General features: G+C 42.0%; 9 protein-coding genes across 13 annotated transcripts in view, besides 1 other annotated feature; 5 read left to right on the forward strand and 4 right to left on the reverse strand.

Moving 5' to 3' along the window:
- Positions 1–60: 60 nt before the first annotated feature.
- On the reverse strand, positions 61–690 carry CG12995 (uncharacterized protein). Its single transcript, NM_167561.2, has one exon. The coding sequence runs from the start codon at positions 652–654 to the stop codon at positions 133–135; it is 522 nt and encodes a 173-aa protein (NP_728059.1). The 5' UTR covers positions 655–690; the 3' UTR covers positions 61–132.
- Positions 691–2,999: 2,309 nt separating this feature from the next.
- On the forward strand, positions 3,000–4,670 carry CG18258 (uncharacterized protein). The gene is made up of 2 exons (NM_132973.3): positions 3,000–3,737; positions 3,912–4,670. Exons 1-2 carry the CDS (start codon positions 3,021–3,023, stop codon positions 4,599–4,601), a joined length of 1,407 nt encoding a protein of 468 aa, NP_573201.1. The 5' UTR covers positions 3,000–3,020; the 3' UTR covers positions 4,602–4,670.
- A 1,326-nt stretch (positions 4,671–5,996) lies between these two features.
- Positions 5,997–8,058, forward strand: CG5162 (uncharacterized protein). Of its 2 annotated transcripts, none has more exons than NM_001298438.1 (3): positions 5,997–6,263; positions 6,429–6,688; positions 7,053–8,058. In NM_001298438.1, exons 1-3 carry the CDS (start codon positions 6,026–6,028, stop codon positions 7,788–7,790), a joined length of 1,236 nt encoding a protein of 411 aa, NP_001285367.1. In that variant the 5' UTR covers positions 5,997–6,025; the 3' UTR covers positions 7,791–8,058. The 2 variants fall into 2 exon arrangements, with proteins under 2 accessions (NP_001285367.1, NP_573202.1); NM_132974.2 differs by having other exon boundaries at positions 7,053–7,907.
- Positions 8,059–9,359: 1,301 nt separating this feature from the next.
- On the forward strand, positions 9,360–10,480 carry CG12998 (uncharacterized protein). 2 transcript variants are annotated; one of them, NM_001298439.1, is made up of 1 exon: positions 9,360–10,480. In NM_001298439.1, exon 1 carries the CDS (start codon positions 9,674–9,676, stop codon positions 10,013–10,015), a length of 342 nt encoding a protein of 113 aa, NP_001285368.1. In that variant the 5' UTR covers positions 9,360–9,673; the 3' UTR covers positions 10,016–10,480. The 2 variants fall into 2 exon arrangements, with proteins under 2 accessions (NP_001285368.1, NP_573203.2); NM_132975.3 differs by having other exon boundaries at positions 9,576–10,187.
- A 1,654-nt stretch (positions 10,481–12,134) lies between these two features.
- CG5172 (uncharacterized protein) lies at positions 12,135–13,344 on the forward strand. Of its 2 annotated transcripts, none has more exons than NM_132976.3 (3): positions 12,135–12,465; positions 12,819–12,902; positions 12,972–13,344. In NM_132976.3, exons 1-3 carry the CDS (start codon positions 12,240–12,242, stop codon positions 13,178–13,180), a joined length of 519 nt encoding a protein of 172 aa, NP_573204.2. In that variant the 5' UTR covers positions 12,135–12,239; the 3' UTR covers positions 13,181–13,344. The 2 variants fall into 2 exon arrangements, with proteins under 2 accessions (NP_573204.2, NP_996495.2); NM_206772.3 differs by having other exon boundaries at positions 12,819–12,869; positions 13,196–13,344.
- A 316-nt stretch (positions 13,345–13,660) lies between these two features.
- CG34327 (uncharacterized protein) lies at positions 13,661–14,508 on the reverse strand. Its single transcript, NM_001103540.2, has one exon. The coding sequence runs from the start codon at positions 14,477–14,479 to the stop codon at positions 13,817–13,819; it is 663 nt and encodes a 220-aa protein (NP_001097010.1). The 5' UTR covers positions 14,480–14,508; the 3' UTR covers positions 13,661–13,816.
- Positions 14,509–15,849: 1,341 nt separating this feature from the next.
- CG10598 (uncharacterized protein) lies at positions 15,850–17,560 on the reverse strand. 2 transcript variants are annotated; one of them, NM_167562.2, is made up of 1 exon: positions 15,850–17,560. In NM_167562.2, exon 1 carries the CDS (start codon positions 17,079–17,081, stop codon positions 16,560–16,562), a length of 522 nt encoding a protein of 173 aa, NP_728065.2. In that variant the 5' UTR covers positions 17,082–17,560; the 3' UTR covers positions 15,850–16,559. The 2 variants fall into 2 exon arrangements, with proteins under 2 accessions (NP_728065.2, NP_573206.1); NM_132978.4 differs by having other exon boundaries at positions 16,407–17,135.
- Positions 17,561–20,967: 3,407 nt separating this feature from the next.
- CG10597 (uncharacterized protein) lies at positions 20,968–21,737 on the reverse strand. The gene is made up of 2 exons (NM_001144744.2): positions 21,686–21,737; positions 20,968–21,623 (listed from the first exon to the last, which is right to left on the reverse strand). Exons 1-2 carry the CDS (start codon positions 21,689–21,691, stop codon positions 21,027–21,029), a joined length of 603 nt encoding a protein of 200 aa, NP_001138216.1. The 5' UTR covers positions 21,692–21,737; the 3' UTR covers positions 20,968–21,026.
- An 813-nt stretch (positions 21,738–22,550) lies between these two features.
- Positions 22,551–22,912: a mobile genetic element.
- Positions 22,913–23,634: 722 nt separating this feature from the next.
- Positions 23,635–25,674, forward strand: part of f (forked) — a 48,023-nt gene continuing 45,983 nt past the window's right edge. The window contains exon 1 of the mRNA NM_001201729.1: positions 23,635–23,863. The gene's annotated coding sequence lies outside the window, so the exon portion shown is untranslated. The remainder of the gene's footprint in view (positions 23,864–25,674) is intronic.

A 25,674-nucleotide genomic window follows, 5' to 3' on the forward strand; every position in this document is an offset into this window, starting at 1 on the left:
GTTGTGCCCCCAAGAGAGCTTTTCAATTCAATTTAACTTACATTTATTTTAATAATCGTTAAAAAAAAAACACTTTTATAATAATATAATCTTTGAGCATTTTGATAGGTCTTGTGTGCGACTATCACAGTCTTAGTAGAGATGTTCCAGCTGGTGGTGCTCCGCCAGGTGGTGGTCGTGCTCCGCCTGGTGCTCCACCTGCTGTTCGAGTGCCTGGTGCTGGATGTGGTGCAGTTCGTGCTCATCCCGATCCTTGAACTCGTACAGGGTGCTGTAGCTGAAGGCGCCCTTGCCATGATCGATGCCGGGCACAGCCTTGTGGTCCTCGTAGTGGGAGTGCAACTCGCTGGCCTCGGCGTACTCCTCGCCGGCATCGCTGCTGCCGTAATCTGACGGGAAGCTCTCCTCGCCCAGGTGATCGCCGAGGGAGCCCAAGTGATCCGCCTCCGCGGAGGCTCCGAATTCGTGCGAAGATGAGCTGAAGTCCAGCTTGGACAAGGCCTCGCCGCCAGTCAGACCGCCGGCGTAGTGGCCCAAAAGTCCCGCCGAATGGACCACTGCATTGGAGGACACATCATCCCCCAAAGGATAACATTGGATGCCTAGCAGCAGCTGACCCAGAAGGATCATCAGTTTCAGGCGATAGGTGAACATGGTTGGATGTGGTAGAAGTGTTTTAACCGACGCGGCGAAATGTTTCGAGTCAACTAATTTACTGCTACCAACTGCATTGGATTTTATATGCTCGGAGCACTCACATTCGACCGCAAATACATGCCGCATTTTCCTGCATTTTCCGTCGACTTTTGCACACAGTCTTTTGTTTTGTTTGGCTAAAAGCGAAAAACACAGAAAAAAAAAAATGTTGCAACGGACATCTGCCTGCTGGCCGCTCGTTCGGCTGGAGCTGATAATTTGCTGCACTTACTCCGCATTACGTCGACGTCTAAGTGGCGGGGCCATTGAAAAGCCTGTTGCAATGGTGCGTATACGTAATAATTTTGGTCTTCTCAATTATTTTTTGGCTTTTTGGCCATTAGGCCCGTTCTCGGTATATGGACCATATTGCGTCATCTGTGGCATCCCTGTGGGCCTTAACCCTCCGCCTATTTGCACTTAAGGCGGAAGCTCGCTAGATTTTTGGCACAGGCCAACTAATTGGGTTTATCAACAGCAAATAGTGGAAGTAGAATGGCAAATATAAAGAGTCATTCACATATACGAGTATGTGAGTTGAAGGTGTATATTTATCGGGCCAAACAATGCAGTGAGATGTGTCCATTGTGCAAAGTGGCCAAAAAGTGCACTTAACTCATTGAGAAACTGTTTGGATAGGTACTTTTATATTTGATAAATATAAAATAGTCAAAGATGTAGAGTACAAACTTATTTGAAACATATTTCGCAAATTTATTAAATCACGAAAAGGATTTAAATACATTGCCAAAAATATTCTCTAAGAACAGCATCCGTTTATCAAGTCTTTTATTTTATATATTTCTCTCTTAACTTATCATCAGCGAGTCTTACATAAATCTATAACTCAAACTAACTCCAAATTATAGTCTAATGGATATAGAGCAATCTGAATTGATTTCGATTTCATGAGTCTCTCTACTGCAATTAAAAGCACAAGAAGCCAGCAGAGCGAGAAGTCCGCGCTCGATCGCCAGTAGTTTTTAAAAAAACCCACAGCTCCATGCGTCTGACATACTCACCAATATTCCCATTCCCAACAAGATATGGGTGCTATATACTCCATATATGGAGCACGAGTGCCTGGAAGATTGCAAAAGGTGGAAAAGCGAAACAAAACCGTTACCGATGTACATATAAACATTTGCCGTCAATTCAGCGCGCTATGTGCGAATAAATTTCCAAAAACTAAGAAAATCGGTTTGTAGCGAAGTTCGGCTGCTCTCATTAAATGAATAATAATATATGAATCAGTAAAAAAAGTCAAGAAAATATCAATCAACAAATAATACTAGTAACAAAACTTTATCGAAAGACATCTGAGAATATAAGCTGAAAAAAGCCCAGGAAGTAGAGAGAATATTATATTTTGAAAACTATAAATATTAAATGAAACAACTGATAAATATTTATTTTATCACAATAATTAAAAAATTAATTTTTTAAATGGTTAGTTGCTTCTATGGTATATTATACTATCCCATTAGGATTGACATTTATTGGGTATTTTCTTTGGGTGTAGCTCGGCATTTCTTCGAAGTCGGCCAGTGTGAATAATTGGGCAGTATTAATCTGTGAATCCACCATCCAAATGGCCAACTGGAAGCACTCGCATTTGGGCTATTGGCGCTTCTGATTGCCGCTGTTTATTCCATGTTGCTGGTTGCTAGTTGCTGGTTAATAGTTGCTAGTTTCTGGCGGGTTGCGTGCCGGCAACATCAACGAACAGCAGCAGCAACACCACCAGTCGGGCTCACAAATTACCAATGTAATAGCACCGCTTGTTTTGTGTTTAATTTTGATACCCCTTAGTCTTTGAGAAAGGGGGTATACTAGTTTCGTTAGAAAGTATGAAACAGGTAGACGAAAGTTTTTCGACCATGGATACGTGTTTTCCTCGAACTATTTCATAGTTGAGCCACTCGAATACCTCTTGTCATAATTTTGTATTTTTTGCTTTTTGTTGATTGTGGGGGCGGTGAGTAATTGGGAGCGGTGCAATGTGGTTATTAGGTGGCTCACTTTTTGGCAGTCGATGCAACATTTCCTAACGCAAAATTTTTGCGAGGAAATTTTGCGATTGCAACCTGGATTTTGCAAGACCAAGTAGTTCGTGAGGCTCGGACACGTGGAAGGTGGCCAATATCGTGAATTCGTGTCTTAGAATAAAAAGTTTTAGCTCGGAGAGTGATAAATTTTGTTTGGAATGAATGAAAAGAAATGTATATATATGTATATATATTTATATATATATTTATCTCACTTAGCCTTCGTATAAAAGGCCAGCCATGTGTAGGTGTTTTTACAGTACCTTCCGGATTACCATGTCTTCTTCGATTGCAGTGGTGCTGGTGGTGGTGCTGATTGGGATTTCTGAGTCCATTAAGACTGATTCTCTGATGATGACCTCTTCTTTAACTCCAGAGATTTCGAAGTCTGATAAATTAAAACTAATCGTGTCGCAAAATGCGGAAAGTTCAAAGGATACAGATGCCATCGAAACTGACATCTCAAACGAACATGATCCACGTGATGCCTTAAAGGATTCTAGTTCGCCGGATGCGGATGTTTTAAGGAATAAGACAACTGAAGGCTTAATTTCTTTGAATAATAAAGCCGAGAACACAATGACAGGATTGGATGATTCTGAAAGTCTTAAGTTGGCACGGCCAGCGAGTTCATATCAGGAAGCGCTGCTCAATCGCCTACAGGATCAGTTGAATCAGTTCGTTGTTGGCTTGCCCCTGGACTTGGGCTTCTCCACCTTGAACTATATATGCAGCACCATTGTGGACCTCGGAGTGGTGAGGTCCAAGCTAATACCGGATATGTCGCGTATGAGTTTTCTGCTTCGATCGAGTGATGATTGTCAGAATACCAGTATTCCACTGACGCAGGCGGAGCAGTTATGGAACACTACCGGATTTTATCAGGATCGACCCACTGTCTTGTTCATCACCGGCTGGACAACGAGCATTAACAATTCCAATAGTGGTCCCGTGGCAAAAGCTTATCTTTGTCGCAATGATACCAATGTTTTGGTAAGTCGGTATTAAACCTATTCATCTACAGGCATAAAAAGTTTCATTAAATATAAAAACATACTGATAGAATAAAAGAGAGAGATATTTATCTTTAAAAAAGTTAACCTCATATACATACAATTTACCTTGAGTATATCACTTTCAAGTCATTACAAATACACCTCTATTTAGATTCTAGATGCTGCGAACTTCATAGACACCCTGTATACATGGTCTGCCCTGAACACAGAGGTTATTGGAGATTATCTGGCCAAGGCGCTCCTCCGGCTGAATACGAGCTATGTGACCAAACAGTTCCATTTGGTGGGTCACAGCTTGGGCGCCCAAATAGCCGGTTCAGCGGGCAGAAACTATCGACGATTGTCTGGGGGACAAATCCTGAAGAGAATCACCGGATTGGATCCGGCTAACCCATGTTTTTACGATGGCAATGAGCTGGAGGGTCTGCGGAGTGGCGATGCCCGATTTGTAGACATTATCCACACCAATCCCGGCATGTTTGGCACATCGAAGCGGGCCGGCGATGCTGACTTCTTTGTCCAGGGACGGATTCCCTTCAAGCCGGGATGCGAGAGCCTTGACCCCATTAGCTGTTCGCATCAGAGAGCCGTGGATTACTGGACGGAAACGGTGTATCCGTCGAATGGGAATGACTTCCTGGCCAAGCGATGTAAGCGCTATTCGGAACTCCTTCTCGGAAACTATTGCAAGAACACGAATACCGTGATGGGCTATGCCGCCAAGGCCACGGATCTGGGCCTGTTCTACGTGGGCGCCAATCCAGAGGAGCCCTATGGCCAAAATGCCAATCTGCAGAGCTACACAAACTCCGACACAAAATGTGGATCTTGTGCATCATGAATATTCGTACATGTATTCTTATAGTAGTATTATTAAAAACGAAACGCAATAAAAAACTGTTATCCGCAGCAAAGTCTTATGTTATATTGTTAAGATGTTGATGTTACATAATCTGTACCTTTTTACAACGCCTATATCAACCAAAGTAATCTAATATTATTCGTAAACGCTGAGAGATTTTACCTGATAATTTCAAGGACAAGTCCCAGTTGAGCCCCCGCCCCCTCCCTCTTCCGGAGAATTTAGAGCTCCGTGATTTGTGTAAGAAATCGCCGAAAGCTGATGTCAACGCCAAGTTAATTCTTTTGTGACGTCTTTTTGTTTGGGGCACACTAAAAATTGTCCAGGGCACGTTGACGGAATGACAATGGCTTGGAGATTGGGAGCCGTAATGGGGGAATACGGAATGGGAAATAAGTGGTGAGCAATGGGTCCGCATTAATATGGCCATTAATATGGCCCTGTTGTCGTAACCGGAGGCACTATTTGATGTTAAGTACGTGAGAATTGACCTTACACTGCAACATTACATACTAGAGCTTTAAATTTCAAAAATGAGCAGATAAGAAACAAAAAAGAGATATCAGAATTTAATAAAAGGTTTGCGAAACAAAAACCCACAAGTGGGATTGTTGAAATTTGTTTATATAGATACTTTAGGATAAATAAAAATGTAATTAAATAATATTTAAATTATTTAACTCATTTATTATGTATATATTTTTTTATTATTTATATACATAAGTTTATTCTAAATATATGATTTACCAGTGTATTTTTTGATACACTACTGATGGCACGGGCCATTGTCGGTAGAGTGAGGAATTGTGTAAACTGAAAGATCGTTTATGCCATTATCAGTTAAAAACTGCACGTGGCGATGGTGGGGATCAAGAAAATTTTGGGGAATTCCAAGACCATTTGCCATTTGTTTGCTGAGATTAAAACATAATCTGTTTTTGGTGTATGAGAACAATTGAATTAGAGGTCAAATTTTGTAGCTGATAATCGCTGTAATAGGGTGTTTAACCGGTCGACTGGATGCCCCGTTGACTGCATAACAGGGCGTTATCTTTCAGTGCTAATGCCGTCCGATTTGCTTTAGTTTTCGATTAGAATTAAAATAAATGCAGATGAGATCGGGACATGCGACTGCAGTTTGCTCCGGGCCGGATTTCTCGATTTCTCGCCGAGATGTGGCGAAGGCGACGAATCGAAATGGAAATGGAAACTAATTAAGTGACAAGTGCACCTTATCTGATCGGAACACACATCGATATGGTCACAGTTGACTGGAATCATATATATATATATATATACATATAAGGCAATGTGTTTGTCGCGCGAGCCCCTCCCTCTGGAAGCTATAAAAACAATTGTGATTTGGCTTCCGGCATTCAGTTCTCGTTGAGTTTGTGTCCAGGATGGGACGAGTTCCGGCAAAGATGCACACGCTCCTCGCGCTCCTCCTCCAGCTTCTGGTGGCCTCCATCCACGCTATCGAGTGGTCGCTTCCGGATGTGATCAATTCCATCGGAAATGTGGGCACCAGCATCGTGGATCCCAGTCTTCTGCCCACACCCCAAGGACTCCTCGAAGGCAGCAAGCAGCTCATCGCGGGATATCCATTCGAGTTCGTCTCCAACTCCCTGAACGTCATTTGTGAGTATTTATTTAAGTTCTAGAAAACACATAATTTTTAAATGCAGAATTTTTAGATTAATAAACATTACCTATTAAATAAACAATTTTATATAGTCATTCTAAAACAAATTATCTTAAAAAATTAAAACTGCTTAAAATAAATTACTTCAAAAATATTTTCAGGCTCCCAGGCGCTGGCTTCAAACAAAATCAAGTCGAAATACTCGCCGGATATCAATAAAATGAACTTCCAACTGCAAACGGCGTGTGAAAAGAAAAACTTCCCACTTACAAGTCCGGAGTCCATGTGGAAGAGTCCGCTTTTCGATGTCAAGAAGAAGGTCGTCATTCTGGCCACCGGATGGACCACCACCGTGAATGGTTCCGATACCATCGAAGTCTTCTCAAAGGCCTATAATTGCCGTGGGGATGTCAACTTTGTGGTAAGTACAATCTATATTAATTAAGGTTGAAATATGCCACTTAAACCAATAAATCAATAAATAAGTATAGAGGAAACAAGTTTGTCACAGAAACATTTATTGTTATTAAGTTTTCCTACTGATAAGGTTCAGATCAGATTAAATACACTCACAAGCAGGTTCAACTCGTTAGCTCCGGATTTAATGTAAATGTTTTACATATTTTTTTTTCACATTGCGCATTCAAATTAATGCTAATATTAAAACCACGGGCTTTAAAGTTCTCATTATACTTTGAATATCCTAACACCTACTGGCATAATACACAGCTTATGCATATATGTACATATATCTAGGGTAATTTGTTAAAAATATGTCATTACAGGCGGTGGATGCTGCTCGTTTCGTTGATACCCTGTACACCTGGTCGGCTTTCAATACGGAGGAGATTGGCGAGAACATCGCCCTCGGATTGGTGAAGCTTCTCGATCTGGTGCCGGTGGAGAATATCCACTTGATTGGCCATAGCCTGGGCGCCCACATTGTGGGTTCGGCGGGACGGCACCTGCAACACCTGACCAATCAGACGATACCCAGGATTACTGGATTGGATCCGGCCAAGCCGTGCTTCAACGAGGGTGAAGCCCTCTCTGGTCTGATGCGCGGAGATGCCCACTTCGTCGATGTGATCCATAGCAATCCCGGGGTGCTGGGCAAGCGGGATCCGGTGGGCGATGTGGACTTCTATCCGGGCGGAATGAGCCCCCTTGCGGCGGGCTGTTTCTCGGTAACCTGTGCCCATGCCCGATCCTGGGAATATTTTGCGGAAACCGTTTTCCCAGGCAATGAGCGCAACTTCATGGCCACTCGCTGCAATTCGATATCCAAACTGCGCGATTTCCGCTGTCCGGGCGACGAGGTGCCCATGGGATATGCGGTGCCGCAAAACATTAAGGGCAACTATTTCCTGGAGGTCAGCGCCTCCGCACCGTTCGGCATGCATGCCTCCGTTGTGCGATCGGCCCACTTGGAGCATTGCGGCCTGTGTCCCGAGTCCACGAGCACCACTGAGGTGCCGAGCACCACAACCACGGGGAAGCCGGGTTCCTGGTTCTCAGGATAAGGGGCATATCCTCCAAATCACCATTCCCATAATCTATCCTAAGCTAGCAATAAGCCTTGTTTTTTTTTTTTGGCTCAAACCGATTGCGGTCGATAAGCAATACACAACTTGCCTTCTAAGCGTTGACATTTCAATTAAATTTGTGTTTACTGTGCTTATGCAAAGCCCAAACGGAAAAGGCAGCAGGCTCACGAACTTGGAATACCCTACATATGTGATAACGAAGGATAATGGTAAAAGGCATAAGCATACTTAAATAAATATGAATAAACCAACCCATATTGCTTAGTCTTAAATTATTTGCTTTAAATCGTTCAACAATTTTAATTTAGCACTACAAAGATGGTAATCACTAATAGTTACATTGTGTGGAATGCATTATCTTATATTATCCGCTTAATAGAACAGGGTTCATTTTAAAAGTGTTCACACATGTACTGTAATAATTGATTCCTATTTCGGCGCGTGGACAAGGTAATAATGTACGAACACATTATTGTCACAAATTACTAGGTAAATTATAATACTCCGTGGAAGAAAACCGAAAGATAAATAACTTGTGGAAAAGAGGCCGCGGTGTCGCCATTGCCCCAAGCTCATGATTGTTGACTGTTGACTGGAGTTGTTTTATTTTTTGTTGGCCATTATCCGAGTGGCGCCCAGGTACAGTGGGAAAATTGCACTGTCAGTGCAATTGGATGTCATCTGGTTTGTGTTTGTGTCCAGATGAGTTTTATAGCGATCTGAGGTCAGCCGCCTTAGTTGGTGAATGTTGTCGGGGAAGTGATGATTTCATCTCTCGCTAATATCGATGATACATGGAATTCTAGAGCACTTTAATGGCCTAGATGTCCTAGATGGAATTGCATATCTATAGCTGAAAAGTTAACTACCGACCTCAATGGCAGCCTATGATCTAGAAACTTGTTGTTTATAGCCCAAGTTATAATTTAAATACACATATCAACCATCACGTAGACATTGAATGTGGTTTTGTTCGGGGCTTTCCCTTGTCCTTCGGCTGACTGTCAGGATCAGGAAATGTCATCGCCAAAATCCAGTTATTTTTTTTTTTTTTGCCCCCTTCACTTGGGATCTGCATCTGCATCGGCATCTCCATCTCCATCTCCGTCTTCATAACTATCTGCAAGTGTCTCCGTTTGCGGCTTAAGCTGCCAGTTTGACAAATGACTCACCTGACGCCAACTTCTCGGTTTCAGCTTAAGCTTAAAGCTAGACTGCACAAAACACTGTTTAAAATACCGATAATTTAGAGATATTTCTCTAGAAGCCTTGCTAGGTTAGCTTTAAGAGCGTGATGACACTATAGTCTGGATGATATACATAACATTTATCAAATTTCACGCACACCTTTATTACTTTATATTCAACCCTTATTCCAAACGTCTAGTTATTTCTCGCAGTGCAGGCTCTGCTGCAGTTTCCGCCAGCAGCGAGGCGAGGAAATGATCCATCAAGCGTGTGAGTTATGTACGAATTTTGCAACTTTGCCACATGGTTGGCTGACTTGGCTTGATGGCTACCCAGTTGTGGCTTCTGCCTCTGCTTGTAAAGCAGACCCAGTTGACCCTGGTCAAGAATCGGACGCTCAAAGTGGTTTAATAAACTGCAATTACCCGACCTGGCCGGGCCGGGCCTGGCCTGGCCCAGCCACCCGCCACTGGAGATTTATTTTGTGGATTCTCGTCCAGATTAGTCTGGGCCACGCAGTTTGCAGTTCGCCAGTTATTTTTGCGATAAATAGCGAGTGGTGATCCAGTGGTTACAGCATTCGAGTGCCACACTTCGAGACGCACAGCAAAACAAACCAGGATCTACTCTCCGAGTCAGGACTAAAAGCTTAAAATCCCAAACCACACATAATGAAGGTATTCATTGTACTCTGCGCACTGGTGGCCTGTGTTTCGGCCGGATTGGTCCGATCCTCGGGCTGGGGATCGAATCCTTGGGGCGGCAGCAGCTCCGGATGGAATAGTGGCTGGGTTGCCCAGCAGCCGCAAGTCATCAAGGTCATAAAGATCGGAGGAGGCGGCGGCTCCGGATGGGGCGGAAACTCTGGATGGGGCGGTAACTCCGGATGGGGTAGCAACTCCGGATGGGGCGGCAACTCCGGATGGGGTGGAAACTCTGGTTGGAGCAGCGGCAACTCCGGATGGAACAGCAATGGATGGTCCAGTTCCAGCTCCAATAGTGGATGGTGGTAAAGAATCGAAGAGCTACCATCTCTAGGAGACGAAAAATCCAAGCACAATCCCAATCCCGATCCCCTCTCTCCGCACCTGGTTCACAATCCACCCGATTTTATAACATAGTTTTTAAGTACCATTTTTTTTTGTGTAACAAATAAATAAATGAATAAATCAAAGGCATAAAGTTAACATTTTTATGATGCATCATCTTTAAATTATGGATCGTTAGCAATTAACATTCTAAGCCTGGGAGCCGACTATATATCTGACTGAGCAGTTATTAATATTTTATGCATCGCGCAAATGATTGTGGAACAGCGTCTTGGTGGCCAAGGTGGTGATGCGATTGGAGTTCAGCGGAGATCATCATCATCATTTGGAGGTGGAGGCACTGTGGTTACACTTTTAGGTTTATGAAAATATAAATGTCAAGTATATTTGCGAATCGATTTATTATTAAAACGAAGCATAAAATTTAATTTTCGGGACTTAATTAAATGATTTATTTAATTCAGCTTTTGGTTATTTGACCTTTATAATATGAAATGAAAAAAATTATCGTTACATTCTAAAATCACTATAAAGTAAACTTTCTTAAGAAAGAAAATCAAGCATAGATAAAATTGTATTTTTTTATACATTAATCAAAGCCACAGAGAACTTCCCTTATTTCAACAACAAACGGTTTCATATAAAAATGAAGGCCGGATTTTATAATCTTTGACGGAACGACATGTTTTATATATATTTATATTTTTTAATGAAAATGTAAAATACCAGCTTGTTAGTGTCTTCTTATGAACCTTAATTATTGTAACGGAATATTTAAAAAATATAAGACAAGGATTGAAATTAATTGTAACTTTGTATAATATTTTGTCTATAATAATTCATTTTACTGGTTATTGGTATCAATTATATGCATTTGTAGCTTACTTTGCCAGTTTCCAACTTAAAATTGTACACTGTACAGACAATTTTCCTAAGCTCGGTGGTTTTGGCTCTGGGTTAAGCCCCCAACTAAACAAATGTTGTTTGCGCATATCTGCAGCACGCGTTGGGAGCCAAGAAAAGCAATATGTTCACATTCACGGTGGAGTTGATGAAATTTATGGTAAGTAATGCACTTGAGCGATGCAGCCAGCCATGTTTGCACGCCAATTGACATTGAACCAGTGTCTGCGGAGTCGTGTCTCCTCCATTTGGCGATTCAATTGCGGCTGCTGTATAAATGAAGATTAATCGCCGCATACATTGCATGGCTGTAGTGAGAAACGAAGCCGAAATTAAACATAAGTACGAAATGAAAATTATATTAACATTTTTCCTTTTTAACAGCACCGTTTTAATGCTCTGCGAAAATTCAAATTGGTCGATTTAAATATCCATAAAAATGTTTGAAGTAGTAAACAATATGATTAAATATTCAAATAAGTAACGTCTTAAATTACCGACAAGCTATAAACAATATATCGTGTATTGAAGGTTTAAGCTCTATTTATGCAAAAACCTATTAAAATATGTTTGCATTGAATAAACAAATAAAATACGGGAGTAAGCCTAGTATACATTAAATACATTCGTAAGAATAGTTAATATATACCAACGATTCCCAACGATTCTCTACAGCGTCGGTAAATTTGTTCCATTAATTCCAAACTTTACTTAAACCTGCCAAGCGGCAAGACTGAAAATAATAATTAAGAAAATTCAACAACAAATTGAATGGATGGCGCAAAATGAAAAAGGCAAATATTCTTAGAATTTCGCATAGAAATAGTAAACTTGTAAGACAAATTGCTAGGCGTTTCGTGGCCAAATGTGCTATGTGCGCTGGCAATTAATGATGCAGCCATGGCTCAGCAGTTTGCAAGTGGTGCGGTGGCGTATACGCGATGTTCCCAGACAGCGCACATTGCGTATCCGCCGAGTGCGCCGACGTACTTGAGACTTTTTTAAACCAGACAAGTTGCTGGTGAAGCCAGCCGCTTGCCGCATTGTGCCGACATGAAGTGCAGTTCTTAACCTTCCTTTGGGAGCTCCAGCTTGGAGTTGAAGGGATGGCAGGCTGCTGACTCAGCCGAAGTTTCCGCCTTTCGGAGCTATAAAAAGGTGCCTCGATTCTGGGTTAGTTCATCAGTAATATTGAGCCTCCAGCAGTGATTACACAGCGGTTCTAAGTCGGTCTAACAATCTTTTTTTTTACTATATTTTTTTGAGTGACTAAAGAGTTCTAAGGATGCGTCACGCTGTGATCCTTGTTTTCGTGTGTTGCCTGCTGATCGCCTTAACCTCAGCCGGTTTGCTGGGCGGTGGAGGCGGTGGTGGTGGCTACGGCGGTGGTGGTGGTGGTGGCTACGGCGGTGGTGGTGGTGGTCAGAGCGGCTACGGCGGCGGTGGCCAAAAGAACGGAGGAGGCGGCCATGGAGGTGGCGGCCAGGGAAGCTACGGAGGCGGTAGCCAAGGCAAGTGAATATATTTGGGATATGCCTATAGTTAATACTAACTATAATCCGATATTACTTCTATGCCTAATTTGATTTAATAACTTAATAATGAAATGGATTTTGTTATAATATACTTTATTGGTTCTAAAAAACTCATTTTACAAAAACGTTTTATGGTATGTAAATAGTTAAAATGCTTTCAGCATACAAATGTTTGGTCAAAACATTTAGAAAATATGTACATAATAAATATTTGAGTAATTTATAACCTCATTTAAAAAATTGTCAGCTAATATTTAAAATGTATAATTTACCGATGTTAGGGTTAAGGCTTACGATATCTGTAATATTTATATACACTTGCCTTCTAGGTGGACATGGAGGCGGTGGCCAAGGAGGTTGGCAGAAGAACGGAGGAGGTGGTGGACAAGGAGGCTATGGAGGTGGCAATCAAGGTAAATATTAAGTTCAATTAGTTTAATCCAAGATTACAATGCTTTTCTTAACCTGTATATTCATTTCAGGTGGCCACGGAGGACAAGGAGGTTATGGCGGCGGCGGTCATGGAGGCGGTGGCCATGCAAGCAAGTCCTTGGCCGGCAATCGCGGTAGTTCCGTGTCCTGGCAGGGCGGAAATGGAGGCAACAAGAACGGAGGCGGCGGAGGAGGTGGTGGTGGCCTGTACGGTGGTGGTGGCGGTGGAGGTGGCAAACAACATGGCGGTGGCTGGTAATCAAACCACCAGGAGCAGCTAATCCACCGTCTGATGCTGACTTGTGTTCCATGGCATAGAGATAGAGACAATCCCTAGATTCTTCTATTTTTCTTCTATCGAAAGCCCAATTTTTCCTGCTTTTAATGTTTTTTATACTAATAAATCTTGTTTATGCATTTTGTAATTATATTTGTTTTTCTATGGGGCACATTACATTATCTACTACATTATCGGGGAAGTAAAATTATATGAAAAATTATAATCTGTTGCAAAAATTGTATCATTTTCACCAAAGAAATAAAAATAGTTAATTTAGATGCAAAAATTAAAAAAGTTGGCGGCAATGGCAAATAATATACGCCCAAAATATATTTACTATACATACTAGCTCTTTACATTTTCAAACAAAAATTTTCCCTTAATTTTCTTGATTCATTTTTTAAATTATAAATAATTGAATAAACTCACCCATAAAAATAAAAACGTGGGATAAAATTACTTTCTTGTAAGATTTATTCACATAGTTAGATACACAAAAAAAAAAAATGGTTAATTTAAGGGCAGAATTATTATGTACAGGTTGAGCAGTGGATAGTGGTGTCGCCTCGTCGCCGATTTTTCTCGGATGGATGCCGTTTTCTTTCCAGGATCTGATTACCAGCTCCAGCCGCTGCCTCCGCCTCCTCCGGGGGACCAACCACCGCCACCTCCACCAGAGGACCAACCGCTGCTAATCTTGCTGGGCCAAGCGGAGGACCCTCCGGAGGACCAACCACCAGATCCACCGCCGCTCTTCCAGCCGCCGCCTGAGGAACCACCAGATGACCAGCCACCTCCACCGCCGCCGCTTTTCCAACCGCTGCTTAAGCTTCCCAAAGCTTGGGATTTCCAACTGGAGAGACTGGACAGTGCACTGGATAATCCCGAGCTGCCTCCTGACTTCCAGCCAGAGCTGCCGGAACTTGGCCAGCCGGAGGATCCACCGGAGGACCAGCCACCTGAGCCGCCGCCGCTCTTCCAGCCACTTGAGCCGCCGCCGCTCTTCCAGCCACCTCCTGATCCACCAGATGACCAGCCGCCTCCGCCGTCACCACCGCTCTTCCATCCTCCAGATCCGCCACCTGAGGACCAACCTCCTCCGCCGCTGGAAGGCCAAGCACTGATAATGACCTTACTGCCACCTGATCCTCCAGAGGACCAGCCTCCACCACCGCCGCCACTGCTCCAGCCATGTGGTTTGCCCTGGGCGACTATGCAGCCCAGCACCACCAGCAGACCGAGAAGGCCAAGTCGTCGCGTTGTAATCGTGGTTTGCATCTCCGCAGCTGCCGTGCACTAACTAATGCCCCACTGCAGCCACTCTCGACTATTTATACCCATCCAAGATTCTGAGCCACAGCTTCGCCACAGCCGCTGCCTCGTATAATCAGATGTAATTGCCAAAACTGCCAGCGACCAGCTTACAATGGCCAGTGCTTGGGCGCTTCGGGGTGGCTCCGAGTGGTTCAAAGTGGGCCAGAGTGGCTCGGGTGGTGGCTCAACTCACCTCAGTACTCGGGCCTCATTATGCCGGCATCAACTTTCGGTTTCGTACGCTTTGTGGGCCCACGTAGGTCGGCTGTTTTGTGCCCAGCAAACGCCCCCAGATGGAGCACCTGATTTACTTTACTATATAGATGACACTCTGTAACAATGGATTCATTACCTCAGGATAATGGATACGATCAGCTCATGAAAACAGTGGGAAAATGTCAGGTGTTATGAATGCAAATTGAAGAGCTGTGTGGGCATTTAGGTGAAGCTCACTTAAATATATATTAAAAAAAAACGGGTTGTTTAAAATTACAAAAGGACTTTTTTAAGCAAGTCTTTATAATAAGGTAAATATATTTTATTCAATTATTCAAAAATTATACTTATTAAAATCATTTTATAAATTTCAGCCCAAGGCATACTTTTATTTTGCAGTCTAGTGTAGCCCAGTAGCCGATACCGCATCATGATCGCCGATCTAATGGCTCTCCATTTTTATGTAGCAACCGCAAAGTACTTAATTGAGTTCGCCCGCCGGCGGTTGGATGGATACTATAGATATAGGTGCCAGGGATTGATCTGACGATCGGTTCTTTATGTCTGCCCATTATTCAGAATGGCGATGGCGATACAGATGGAATTGGTAATGGAATCGGTATAGAAATTGGCACTGCAGACGGCAGGTGGAGGAGGTGTGCCATGGAATTGGAAATGGAGATCGAGGCAGCTGCGTGTTTGTCTTTTTGGCTACCGTGCTACCGTGCGGTTGCACATAATTCGTGCTGTCTTGAAAATCGGGTCACCGCAAATCAATCAATCAATCGGAGACTTGGGCCCAATTGTTCCGCTGCAACTTATGAGTTGGCACAGAACCCATCACAGGAGATTGACGGGTCTCGAAAGTAGGTGTCTCACACCACGATGAGCTATATCATTATTTTAAAAATGCGGATCATTGCTATAGATTATTCAATTTTATCACAGACATAATTCTAAACAAGAATAGAAACCGAAATGTATATACATTTGGCTAGAATATTTTTTTATGTAATATATTCACAATATTTATTTTATCAATTTTTTTTATATTGTTATTTTTAGGTATATATTTTATTTTAAAAATATTTATTTTTAAAATTTGATTAAATCACATTAATAACTATTTTACAACAAGAAGTATTTTAAAGCTCATCATTGAAAAGAATTTTTATTTATTGGTATACCCCAAATTTATTCGCAAGAAATTAATCCTCTAGAACAAAGACAAGAATGAATATTTTTTTGAAAATTTAAATCGGCCTATCTTGGCCCAAAATGCTAATTATAGACGTCTGATCGGCCAATTCTAGAACCGAACCGCTTGAACCTTTTGGCTTTTGCACGTTTCGATTTTAATTCATGGGCGGCATAAAAATCAAATTTGGCTCTTTTGTTCGATCGACTGACAGGCTTTTTTTTTTGCGACGGATTGATCGATGGCTGGAAAACAATCAAATGCGCTTTTTGGTTGCGCAAGTGCTGCAGAAAAGCCGAAATAGATGTCGAAAGTGCACTAAGTACCTGTCTCATTACCTTCCTTCTTCTTACTTCGATTGGCAGGTGATGACCTCAACCATTTGGCCATTGGGTCAGCGGCAGAATCGACTCAAGATTCGAAGCAGGAAGCCAAATTTAACCGGTTCCCCATGCAAGCACAAAGCACACGCAATTTAAAATGGAAATTCTTTTCTTGTATATTGTATAAATTCTAACAAACAAATACCGCTAAAAAATATAAAAAAAAAATATTAAATCCTAAGCTGCTTGGCTTTCGGTTTGGCAGTTTGAACTATTTATAGTTGGTCCATATTGGCTTGCTCCACATTTACCAGCCCTTGTTCCAGCCGGCGGACTGAGCGCCGGAATAGCCACCAGAGTAGCCACCAGACTGAGCGCCGGAGTAACCACCGGAGTAGCCACCAGACTGAGCGCCGGAGTAACCGCCAGAGTAGCCTTCGTTAATGACCTTCACGATGACAACCTTCTCAACGGGCCTGGGAGCAGCATATCCGCCAGAGTAGCCACCGCCGCCGGAGTATCCACCACCGCCGGAGTATCCACCACCGCCGGAGTAGCCGCCACCGTTGGAGTAGCCACCGGAGTAGCCGCCGCCGCCTCCACCGCCGCCGAGCTTGCCGCCAAGACCACCGCTCAGACCGCCCAGGCCGCCGCCCAATCCTCCGCCGAGACCGCCCAGCTTGCTCTGCAGCAGCTGTCCGATGCCGCCAGCGCCTCCGCCAATAGAGCCGCCGCCTCCACCGCCGCCGCCAAGAAGACCGCCCAGGGAGGCCTGTCCCACGGACAGGATGGCGGCAAGGATCACCAGGATGCAGGCAAAGGGTTTCATCTCGAGTAGCGAATGGGATACAATCGGTATCAAACAGCTGACCAAACTAATTCCAACCGCTGACGGAGCACACACCTTTATACCCCCGAAAAATCGATGGGTCGCTCCGAATGAGATGGGGGGGGGGGCCCAATTAGAAGCCATTGATGGGCAGAGCGACCAGAGCAGCATCATTGATTCGGCTGCGATTTCATAATAACCCACATTCGGTTATGCTGGCCGGCGGTTCTTTTGTTTGCCTATGCTAATCTGTGCGCATGCGCGGCTCACTTCGGATGAGGAACCGCTTCTCCTTTAGTTTGCACAGTGGGTTGGGAGGTGTTAAATGCAGAGCTGCAGCCGTTGGGAAATCGAGTGACAACATCATCTGACCAGGAGTGGAAAGAGCACACAGTTCAATTTGCAACAAAATCACACTTAATTTTGAGTAGTGATCACGATTCTATCTGCATTTTATGCTACGAAATTCATTTTGAATACGAGTAATATACATTATTACCTATTTTGATTTTGTTTTATTTTTATATTTTCTGTGAGCTAACTTCATTCTTCTGTTCACTTCATAGCTTCTTCTAAATGTTATTTGAAATAAACATAGATTAACCAGTGTGCCGCTGTGCAAATCGCCGAAAGTCAAACAAATTATCGGCATTTAATCACCGCGGCCGGCAGTGGCCAACAATGGATCGACAATCAACATTTATATCAATGTTTTGTCAGTTGGCCAAAAGCAGATAGCAGAAGCAGCCGAAGTGTCAAACAGATGAATGGCTAAATCGTGAGTTCTGCCCAAGGTTTAGAGGTTGAAGTGGGAAAACTAAGGCATCTTCCTGCTTTGGCCAAGAACTTTTATTAACTCATCGCTCGGAGGCCTATTCAAATCTGTACCTGTATTGTATAGCCAATAGCAAATACCCATACCCATAGCCCACATCATCGCTTATTAATACGTAGAACCGGTTCGGCGATTCTATTTCTATGCTTCAGTTTGGCATATATTTGCATAGTGGCTGGGCGGATATGGCAGATTGCCTGGGAATTTTCGCTGGCCCTCTAGTTGTCGGTACTAACCCGAAAGATAAACACTACTAAGAGAACTCTCCCACAAGTCCAAGGGTTCAATGGACTTCTCCAAGCACACGCCTTAGAAATCGGAAAAAATATTAGTTCTGCACAAAACGAAAGACAGTTTCATTTTTTTTTCTTGTTTGTTTAAGAGTCTGGCATTTACATACCCGTTCTTGTGGCATGAATATTCATAATCGTATTATTCGATTATACCTCAAGCTGTAAGCTCCCGATCCGACGACAGATCGACAGCATTCGATGGGTCACTAATCAATTAAGTGGAATACAAGTTGGACTAGCAAGTATACAAGTAGCAATTCTGAGACTACAAAGTTTTTTTTTGGAGTTTGCAAAATACTGTGATGGTCATTTGAAAGATCAGAAGCTATGAAACGACAATTTTAATTGAATTTCCTCATCACCAACTTATTGACTTAATTGATTATCAATTATAAAAGATCTGGCCACGAAATGGACATATAAATATTAAGTTTAGTGTCTAAACATTATGTAAATGTAAATATATATTTCGATTTAGGATCATGCTTGTTTAGCCCTAATTAAGCAAATGCAAAATTTGTGAATATGTAGCTCTATAATGGAGATTCCTTACAAGGTTTTTAAATATACGTATTGCTTTACTACGATTTTTGGACGCGTTTCTGGTTTGCTCATTAACCCACTGAGACCAGATACAAACTTTATGTCCAGCATGTTGTTAAGTCAATATGCGAATATGGTGATGTATATCTATACGTTTATCTTCTTTACAATGGCGTCTATAATGCTGGGCTGTAATGACCGAACCTACAAAACTATTTCCCATCGCTTTGGCTTTGGACGGCTGAAGGCTTCCATTAAAAACAACAGAATTAACATATTTAATTACGAGTTATGTACCCAAATGAAATTACCAGTGCAATAGTAAACACAAAGGCAAATATGGCTAGAAACCGAAACCGAGACCAAAACCACAAACCAAAAAGTGAACGTAGTTGATGCTGTTTTAAGGAGAACTTTTGATAGAGTCATCGTCATCCAACCTGAAGGGGGCATAACATTAAGGCTTAAATTGATGACACTCATAAATAAGTTGGTAATGTGTAATGATAATAACTAATATTGTAGCGGCATTAATTCAATCCCAAATACGAATTTGCAAGCGTGCATAGAAAATTGACGATGCCAATGCATTTGGCATTTAATGGGGAATCCAGCAGACACATAAATACCCATCGGACATCACAGCCATCTATACATTCTTTCCACATATATAATTTTATCATCTCGCAGCTGAGATCTCGTACATATGCAAAAGGCTAATTGATGGCAAGCAGGCTCATATAAATATAAGTTAATTACACTGCTTTGCAAGATCATCGGCGATGTGGTCGTAAAACATCGATAGTTAATTGCAGGTTAATCGATTGCATTTTTCCATTAATCACTAAAATCGGCTTAGGGATATGGTGGATCGTTAAAGCCATGATGTTATCATCTCCTTATTATAAGTAAGAAGCAAAAACATAAGCTTTGCTGCATTCTAGGTAATATAGCATTAACTTGGTTAAATCGAAAGCTCCATTCCGGAAGAACACGTAAATGATTAAATGCTCAAGACTTCAACGCTTCAAATTTATTTCCCAATCAAACGCATTCCGCTGTATTTATTAATGTGCGTTACAAGCTTTTCAAATGCAGAAAACCGATAAAAAATGCAAAACCTAAAACAGGTTACCACACACGCAAGCATAATTTGTCCAGATAAGTGTAAATAAAAGATTTGTTTATAAACAAACATGCGAATCGTAATGCGCTTGTCCAAGGCTCCCTGGTAACCGAAAACCAAAAGGCCGAGAACGCACATGGCACATGGAACTCAGCCGAGACTGGTCGACGCCGCAACTTCATGATCATCGAATCAAAGACAATGGCACAGACAAAGAAAATCGGTGGATTCAAAGCCAAACAACGATTGCCAGCGGAAGTAAAACAAAACAAAATACACAAAAAAAGAAGAGCCGAAAAGCAAAGAAACTTATTTTCATATAAATCAATGATAGCCAATAAACTGTTTAACTTCATGTTAACCACATACTTGAATTAAGTTTATGTTTAATGGGCTGGTGTCAAGGATTGGCATTAACACCCTAAGTTGTTCCCCACCTTGACCTCAAAAGGAATAGTAGCTTAACATTTCTTTCAGTTCCTATGAAGTTGTCCCTCTTTCCATATCTTTTTTCCTTAATTAACTTTCGCTTTCGGTGGCAATGGCTGGAAATGATCTTGAACTTCAGCAATCCATCGCATGGGCAGGGCGTAAAAGGCAAAGTTGTAAACGGGTTTTATCGAGCCAACAAACGAATGACTTAAGCAACGAACTTTGGCACAGCGCCATCTGGTGTTCATGATACGAAAAGTTTCTATGCGAAAAAGCTGTTATGTGTACACTGTACAAAATCGTGGGAATTTTTCAAAGATAACATATTTGCAACAAGTTTTGATTCTGTTATCTACTTTCGGTCATTCCAATTATTAATTCGGAATGCTGGTTTATTATGTAAGCTTTTGGCACACACACAAGTAACTCCAACTAGCCAATTTCGATGTGGGATACCCTGTTAGGGATCAAAAGGAATTTGAATTTAATCTCGTAAATTTTATAAGGGCTAGCCTAAACATATTGCTTGTGATCGCCCAAGAAATATCCCAGGCATTAAAGCTTAGCGGAGTTTGCAACCACTAGCAGTAAAATTCAAAATCATAGCCAAGCACCTGTTTTGTGAAATCGAACGACTGAGGAAGCAAACTTCTTTTTATGTTAAAACTTTATTGGTCGGATTCAGATTCGTTTACAGATAAAACAGGTGTCGTTACTTAATCGTTCCACCAGCCGGCACCGCCGCGGGAGCCACCACCAGCAGCACCACCGTAGGCCCCACCTGCACCACCAGCACCTCCGGAAGCGTGGTTGACAGTGTAATCGAACTCAGCGGGGTTACCCCAGGCGTTGCCAGCTCCAGCACCTCCGGCACCACCCTGCCAGCCTCCTGCTCCACCACGACCTGCTCCAGCACCTTGCCAGCCACCAGCTCCTCCAGCACCACCACGACCAGCTCCAGCTCCAGCTCCTTGCCATCCACCAGATCCGCGTCCACCGCCATAAGAGGCTGCACCACCGCCGTAGGAAGCTCCAGCACCACCTCCATAGGCAGCACCAGCTCCACCGCCGTACGAGGCAGCACCGCCGCCATAAGCACCAGCACCGCCGGCGGAACCACCACCAATGTGGACCTTAGTGTTGCCCTGCGACTGCGAGACGTGGGACACCAGGCCAGCTCCAATAGCCGGGCGGCCACCGAATCCTCCGCCGCCACCACCACGTCCTCCGCCGGGCAGATAGCCGCCTCCTGCACCGCCTCGGAGGCCACCGGCGTTGGCCAGAGCCAGGGAAGCCAACAAGCACACAAAGACCTTGAAGGATATCGTTAACGAGACTAACTCTTTAAGATCCTTAGCGCTCCTCGATTTCTTACCTTCATTCTGGAAATTGAGTTTATTAGATTTAAGATTCTGATCGAAGCTGAGATCCAATGGTTTGTGATGCCTTTGGACCAAGAAACACTTGAATTTATAGTCCAAGTCCTATGGATCTTCTTTGGCTAATGATCCGGACAAGAAAACAAAAAACAAGTATGAAAGATAAGATATAAAAATTAATTTTAATTTTAAAAAACCAAAACATCAATTTGCTTCGCTCAATCATTAGATTCTCTTGCCCTCTGAAATCATCTTTATCTATAGCTGAACGAAAACTGCTCTTCGCTTTTTGTTTTCCTTGGCTTTAATTAAAGATCACAAATTAATTGCATGGCGGCAATTAGCCCGCGGGCTTCCGATTGCCCAATCACGAACAAGCCAGGTGTCTTAAAAGCCCGAAAAGTGGACGCAGTGCGTCCAGTTTATGCCCATGTTGCTGCGTGGGCGCTATACACACTCCTGGCTGCTCCTCCACAAACCTTTGTCTTTGGTTTTTGTTTTTTTTTTTTATTTTTGTTATTTTTTTGAAAGTGCACAAATTGTTAGTTATGCAAGCGAAAATGCAGAAATGCAACACATCAACTTGACAGAAGTAAAGTGGAAATCTTGCTGAGCAAAAATGCTGTGAATGGGAAATTTGAAATGGGGAAGTCAAATATTTTGGCATCCAACTGAAATTTGTATTTCACCTGTGCCAAGTCACCTCGAATGACCTAGTGGCTTTTAAAAAATTCGTGAAGGTTTTTCTGGCAATGATAAGTGGTTTTTTCTTGCAAGCAAATTGTGTTAAATAATCAATAGCTCATAGTCCTATCCTATATTAACTTTTAATATTTTTAACAGTAATCATATTTAAATACATATACCCGTCACTCGTAAAGTAAAAGTGTATACTAGATCACTTGAAAAGTGTATAACAGGCAGAACGAAGAGTTTCCGACCATATAAGATATATATATATATTCTTAATCAGCCGAGTCGAACTGGCCATATCCAGTTCCGTTTGTATGAACGTCGAGAGCTCAGGAACTATAAGAACTAGGAGGTTGTGATTAAGCATACAGATTTTAAAGACTTAGACGCAGCGCAAGTTTGTTGAACCATGTTGCCACGCCTACTCTAACGCCCAAATCTATCCCGCCCACAACTTAAAGCATTCAAAAAATAATTTTCTTAACGGGTACCTGATAGTCGGGGAACTCGACTATGAAGCATTCTCTCTTGTTTTTTTTTTAATTCAGTTGAGAACACAAAATTAAATTAACGACGACAACAAATAAATGCTCCCACATAAATATATATTTTTGAATTGTAAAAATAAACATAAACCTAAACATCAATAACCTTAATAATCTGAATCGTGAATTTTTCACATTTTATTGCTAAACAATACTCTTACATTATTCGAATTGGGCTGATGATCGTATAAAGTACGCGATTAATTGCTTATCAAATGGATTAGTTGGACCAGTAAAAAGCAGTGGAACTGTAAGTAGCCAATGATGGAGTGCACCTGTCTGCAGAGCATTATCTGTAATGGGACAACTTGGCTGGAAAATACAAGAGCTGGGCATAAGCGATGGAAATTTATGCGCTGAAAGGCGCACAGAAGCCAATAGTTTAGTGCACAGATCACCTGCGTGGTAGAGTATTCACAGTGGTAGACAGTCTCGCTTTTTCTTCTCAGCCGGAGAAAGCCTCTCTCCGGGCCATTTTCTCAGCTCTCTGGCTGTGGCTCTCTGTTTGATTTGCCGGCTTTCGCTCTTTGGGATAATTTCGGGCTTCAACGAAGCCGCTGCAGATTTGGCCAATTCATTCCGTTGCCAACGTTGTAACTGGAAAACGTGTCAGCCGGATCGTCGGCGTCGCGTCGTCAGCTTCGTAGTTTTCCTCCCGATTTTCCACAGCGTCTCGCGTATTTTTCCAGTGAATAATAGCCCTTCTTCTACATTGGGGAATACTCATCCTCTTGCCCCTTGAACATCCAAATGTGCGTGCCAACCAGTGTTCTTTTGTTTGTTTTTTTCCTGTTCATTTGTCATAATTGACAGCCTAACGAAAATTTTAATTAAAAAGTCCAAACAAGAATAATATGTTGCGTTGAAGTTGAGGAATATTGGCAAAAGGAATACAGTGACGACAGCTTAAGTCTTGAATATTTAAAAATTTTATCGGTAAGTCAGAGGATAAAATACTTATTCAAATATGCAATATGCAAATAAGGCAGAGGAAAAATGTTTTTCAAAAATATGTTTATAATTCCCAATTCAAGGTATGTTAACAAGAATTAAATAACTAAAAAAAAAAACGTTTACATACCAAGCAAAACGTTTTAACCTTAAGCAAAATTGCAAAATATTCCCCTAAAAATGCAAATGGAGCTAAGCATACAACGAACTGATTTGAATACAGATCATTAAAAAAGTTAAATAACACCTATGCAGACACAAATCGAAAACCAAAATTTGCATATATACCTTTTTCCACACTAATGAAAGATTAATTCAAATATGAATCATGATCGCAAATAATTTTCACGAGTAGTTGGCACGTCATTAAAATCATCAAATTTAGAATAAACAAGCTCATCTTAATTATAGACACTTATTTAGAGACTTTCATCTTTAACTAGTTTTGTTTTTTGGGTCTTACTTGATAAGTGCGCATTAGTCAAAGTCAAGATGAAGAAGCTGGATTTAGTGGTGCGCAGATTTTCTTCGTCTAGCAAACTGTTCATGGTCTATTAATTGCCAAAGCAGCTCATTTTCTTTTACACGTCGAGATGCGCGCTTACTATAGATGCACATATTTTTAATATGGCTTTTATTTTTTATAGCCTCGAGTGCCTTAAATTATATATATTAAAAATCGGAGAAGATATCGTGCCAATGCCCTTTAGAAATTTTACTCAATTACGATTACGATTGCCACTGACGATTGAAACTGAAACCGCGATTAAGGACATTACCTACGCAATTCACCATAAGACGCGAGTCGTCGCAGAACAAAAGACTGAGGCAACAAACTTGAGTGCGCTTGCGGTTTCTGTTGGCGGGATGGCATGGCATGAATTGAAGTGGGTTGGATAAGTGGGTGTGGGACGAGAGGCGGTACAGTTGACAGCGCAACCTCTCCATGTGCATTCAGCTGGATGACTTTCTCCCTGCTCCAACTTCTAAGTGGCATTGCTAATAAGCCAAGCCAAGGGGAATTGTTATTTGCTTTTTTGTCGCTGCACTTGTCGTGCGTTCCTATCCCCCAACTGGGTAGCAGGGGGTATGCCCAGTATGTGTTTTATTGCCTCACAAGCGGGCGGATATTCCAGGAATTCTATGAATTGCCTGAAACTTCCTCAACATAACTTTACTTTAGCTATAAGCTATATTTTTTTTTTTTTGCAAATAAATTCATCTTAGAATATATTGTACATGGTTATATTTTACAAGCACGCAGTTATTTGGAATAATATCACTGCTAGCTTACCTGCATTTAAATTCACCTTAAGTTAAGTTAAATTTATAAGTATTACTGCTACCTTAACTTAAAATAACCAAAGTCCAAAGCAACCAAACCAAAGCAAAAGTCCAAATATATTTTTTAATTTATTTAGAATTATTTAATAAGGTGAATTATTAATAAGTCAGCTCATTTAACCCTGAGCATCGAAGGGTCTAACACGACGGCATTTTCATTTTTGGCGACCTGCTCACTCGGAAAACCATCGCGGTGGCTCTCGCATCCACGTCCACATTTACATACATATACACATCCACATCCACACATCCAAGCTGAAATGATATTAATTGCCCCACACACTTACTGTGGAGTGGGTACTTAGGTGACTTTCATTGTCTTGACGGCGACTGCTTATTATGCGGCAGTTTGGTTTTGTTTCAATTTTTTGTTGTATTTTTTACGCCCCACACACATGTGTGTGACTTTGACTGCAGCTCCAGTTTAATCACACTTTTAACTCCGTTTCACA

This window comes from Drosophila melanogaster, chromosome X, assembly GCF_000001215.4.
Source record: "Drosophila melanogaster chromosome X".
Classification (NCBI taxonomy): Eukaryota; Metazoa; Arthropoda; class Insecta; order Diptera; family Drosophilidae; genus Drosophila; species Drosophila melanogaster.

Excerpts from the sequence above, each read along its gene's own strand:
- CG10598 (NM_167562.2), bottom strand. The coding sequence starts at position 17,081 with ATGAAACCCTTTGCCTGCATCCTGGTGATCCTTGCCGCCATCCTGTCC.
- CG5162 (NM_001298438.1), top strand. The coding sequence starts at position 6,026 with ATGGGACGAGTTCCGGCAAAGATGCACACGCTCCTCGCGCTCCTCCTC. Across the intron at positions 6,264-6,428 it reads CAACTCCCTGAACGTCATTT|GCTCCCAGGCGCTGGCTTCA; the intron begins GTGAGTATTTAT and ends AAATATTTTCAG. Across the intron at positions 6,689-7,052 it reads GTGGGGATGTCAACTTTGTG|GCGGTGGATGCTGCTCGTTT; the intron begins GTAAGTACAATC and ends ATGTCATTACAG.
- CG18258 (NM_132973.3), top strand. The coding sequence starts at position 3,021 with ATGTCTTCTTCGATTGCAGTGGTGCTGGTGGTGGTGCTGATTGGGATT. Across the intron at positions 3,738-3,911 it reads GCAATGATACCAATGTTTTG|ATTCTAGATGCTGCGAACTT; the intron begins GTAAGTCGGTAT and ends ACCTCTATTTAG.
- CG12995 (NM_167561.2), bottom strand. The coding sequence starts at position 654 with ATGTTCACCTATCGCCTGAAACTGATGATCCTTCTGGGTCAGCTGCTG.
- CG5172 (NM_132976.3), top strand. The coding sequence starts at position 12,240 with ATGCGTCACGCTGTGATCCTTGTTTTCGTGTGTTGCCTGCTGATCGCC. Across the intron at positions 12,466-12,818 it reads CTACGGAGGCGGTAGCCAAG|GTGGACATGGAGGCGGTGGC; the intron begins GCAAGTGAATAT and ends CTTGCCTTCTAG. Across the intron at positions 12,903-12,971 it reads CTATGGAGGTGGCAATCAAG|GTGGCCACGGAGGACAAGGA; the intron begins GTAAATATTAAG and ends TATTCATTTCAG.
- CG12998 (NM_001298439.1), top strand. The coding sequence starts at position 9,674 with ATGAAGGTATTCATTGTACTCTGCGCACTGGTGGCCTGTGTTTCGGCC.
- CG34327 (NM_001103540.2), bottom strand. The coding sequence starts at position 14,479 with ATGCAAACCACGATTACAACGCGACGACTTGGCCTTCTCGGTCTGCTG.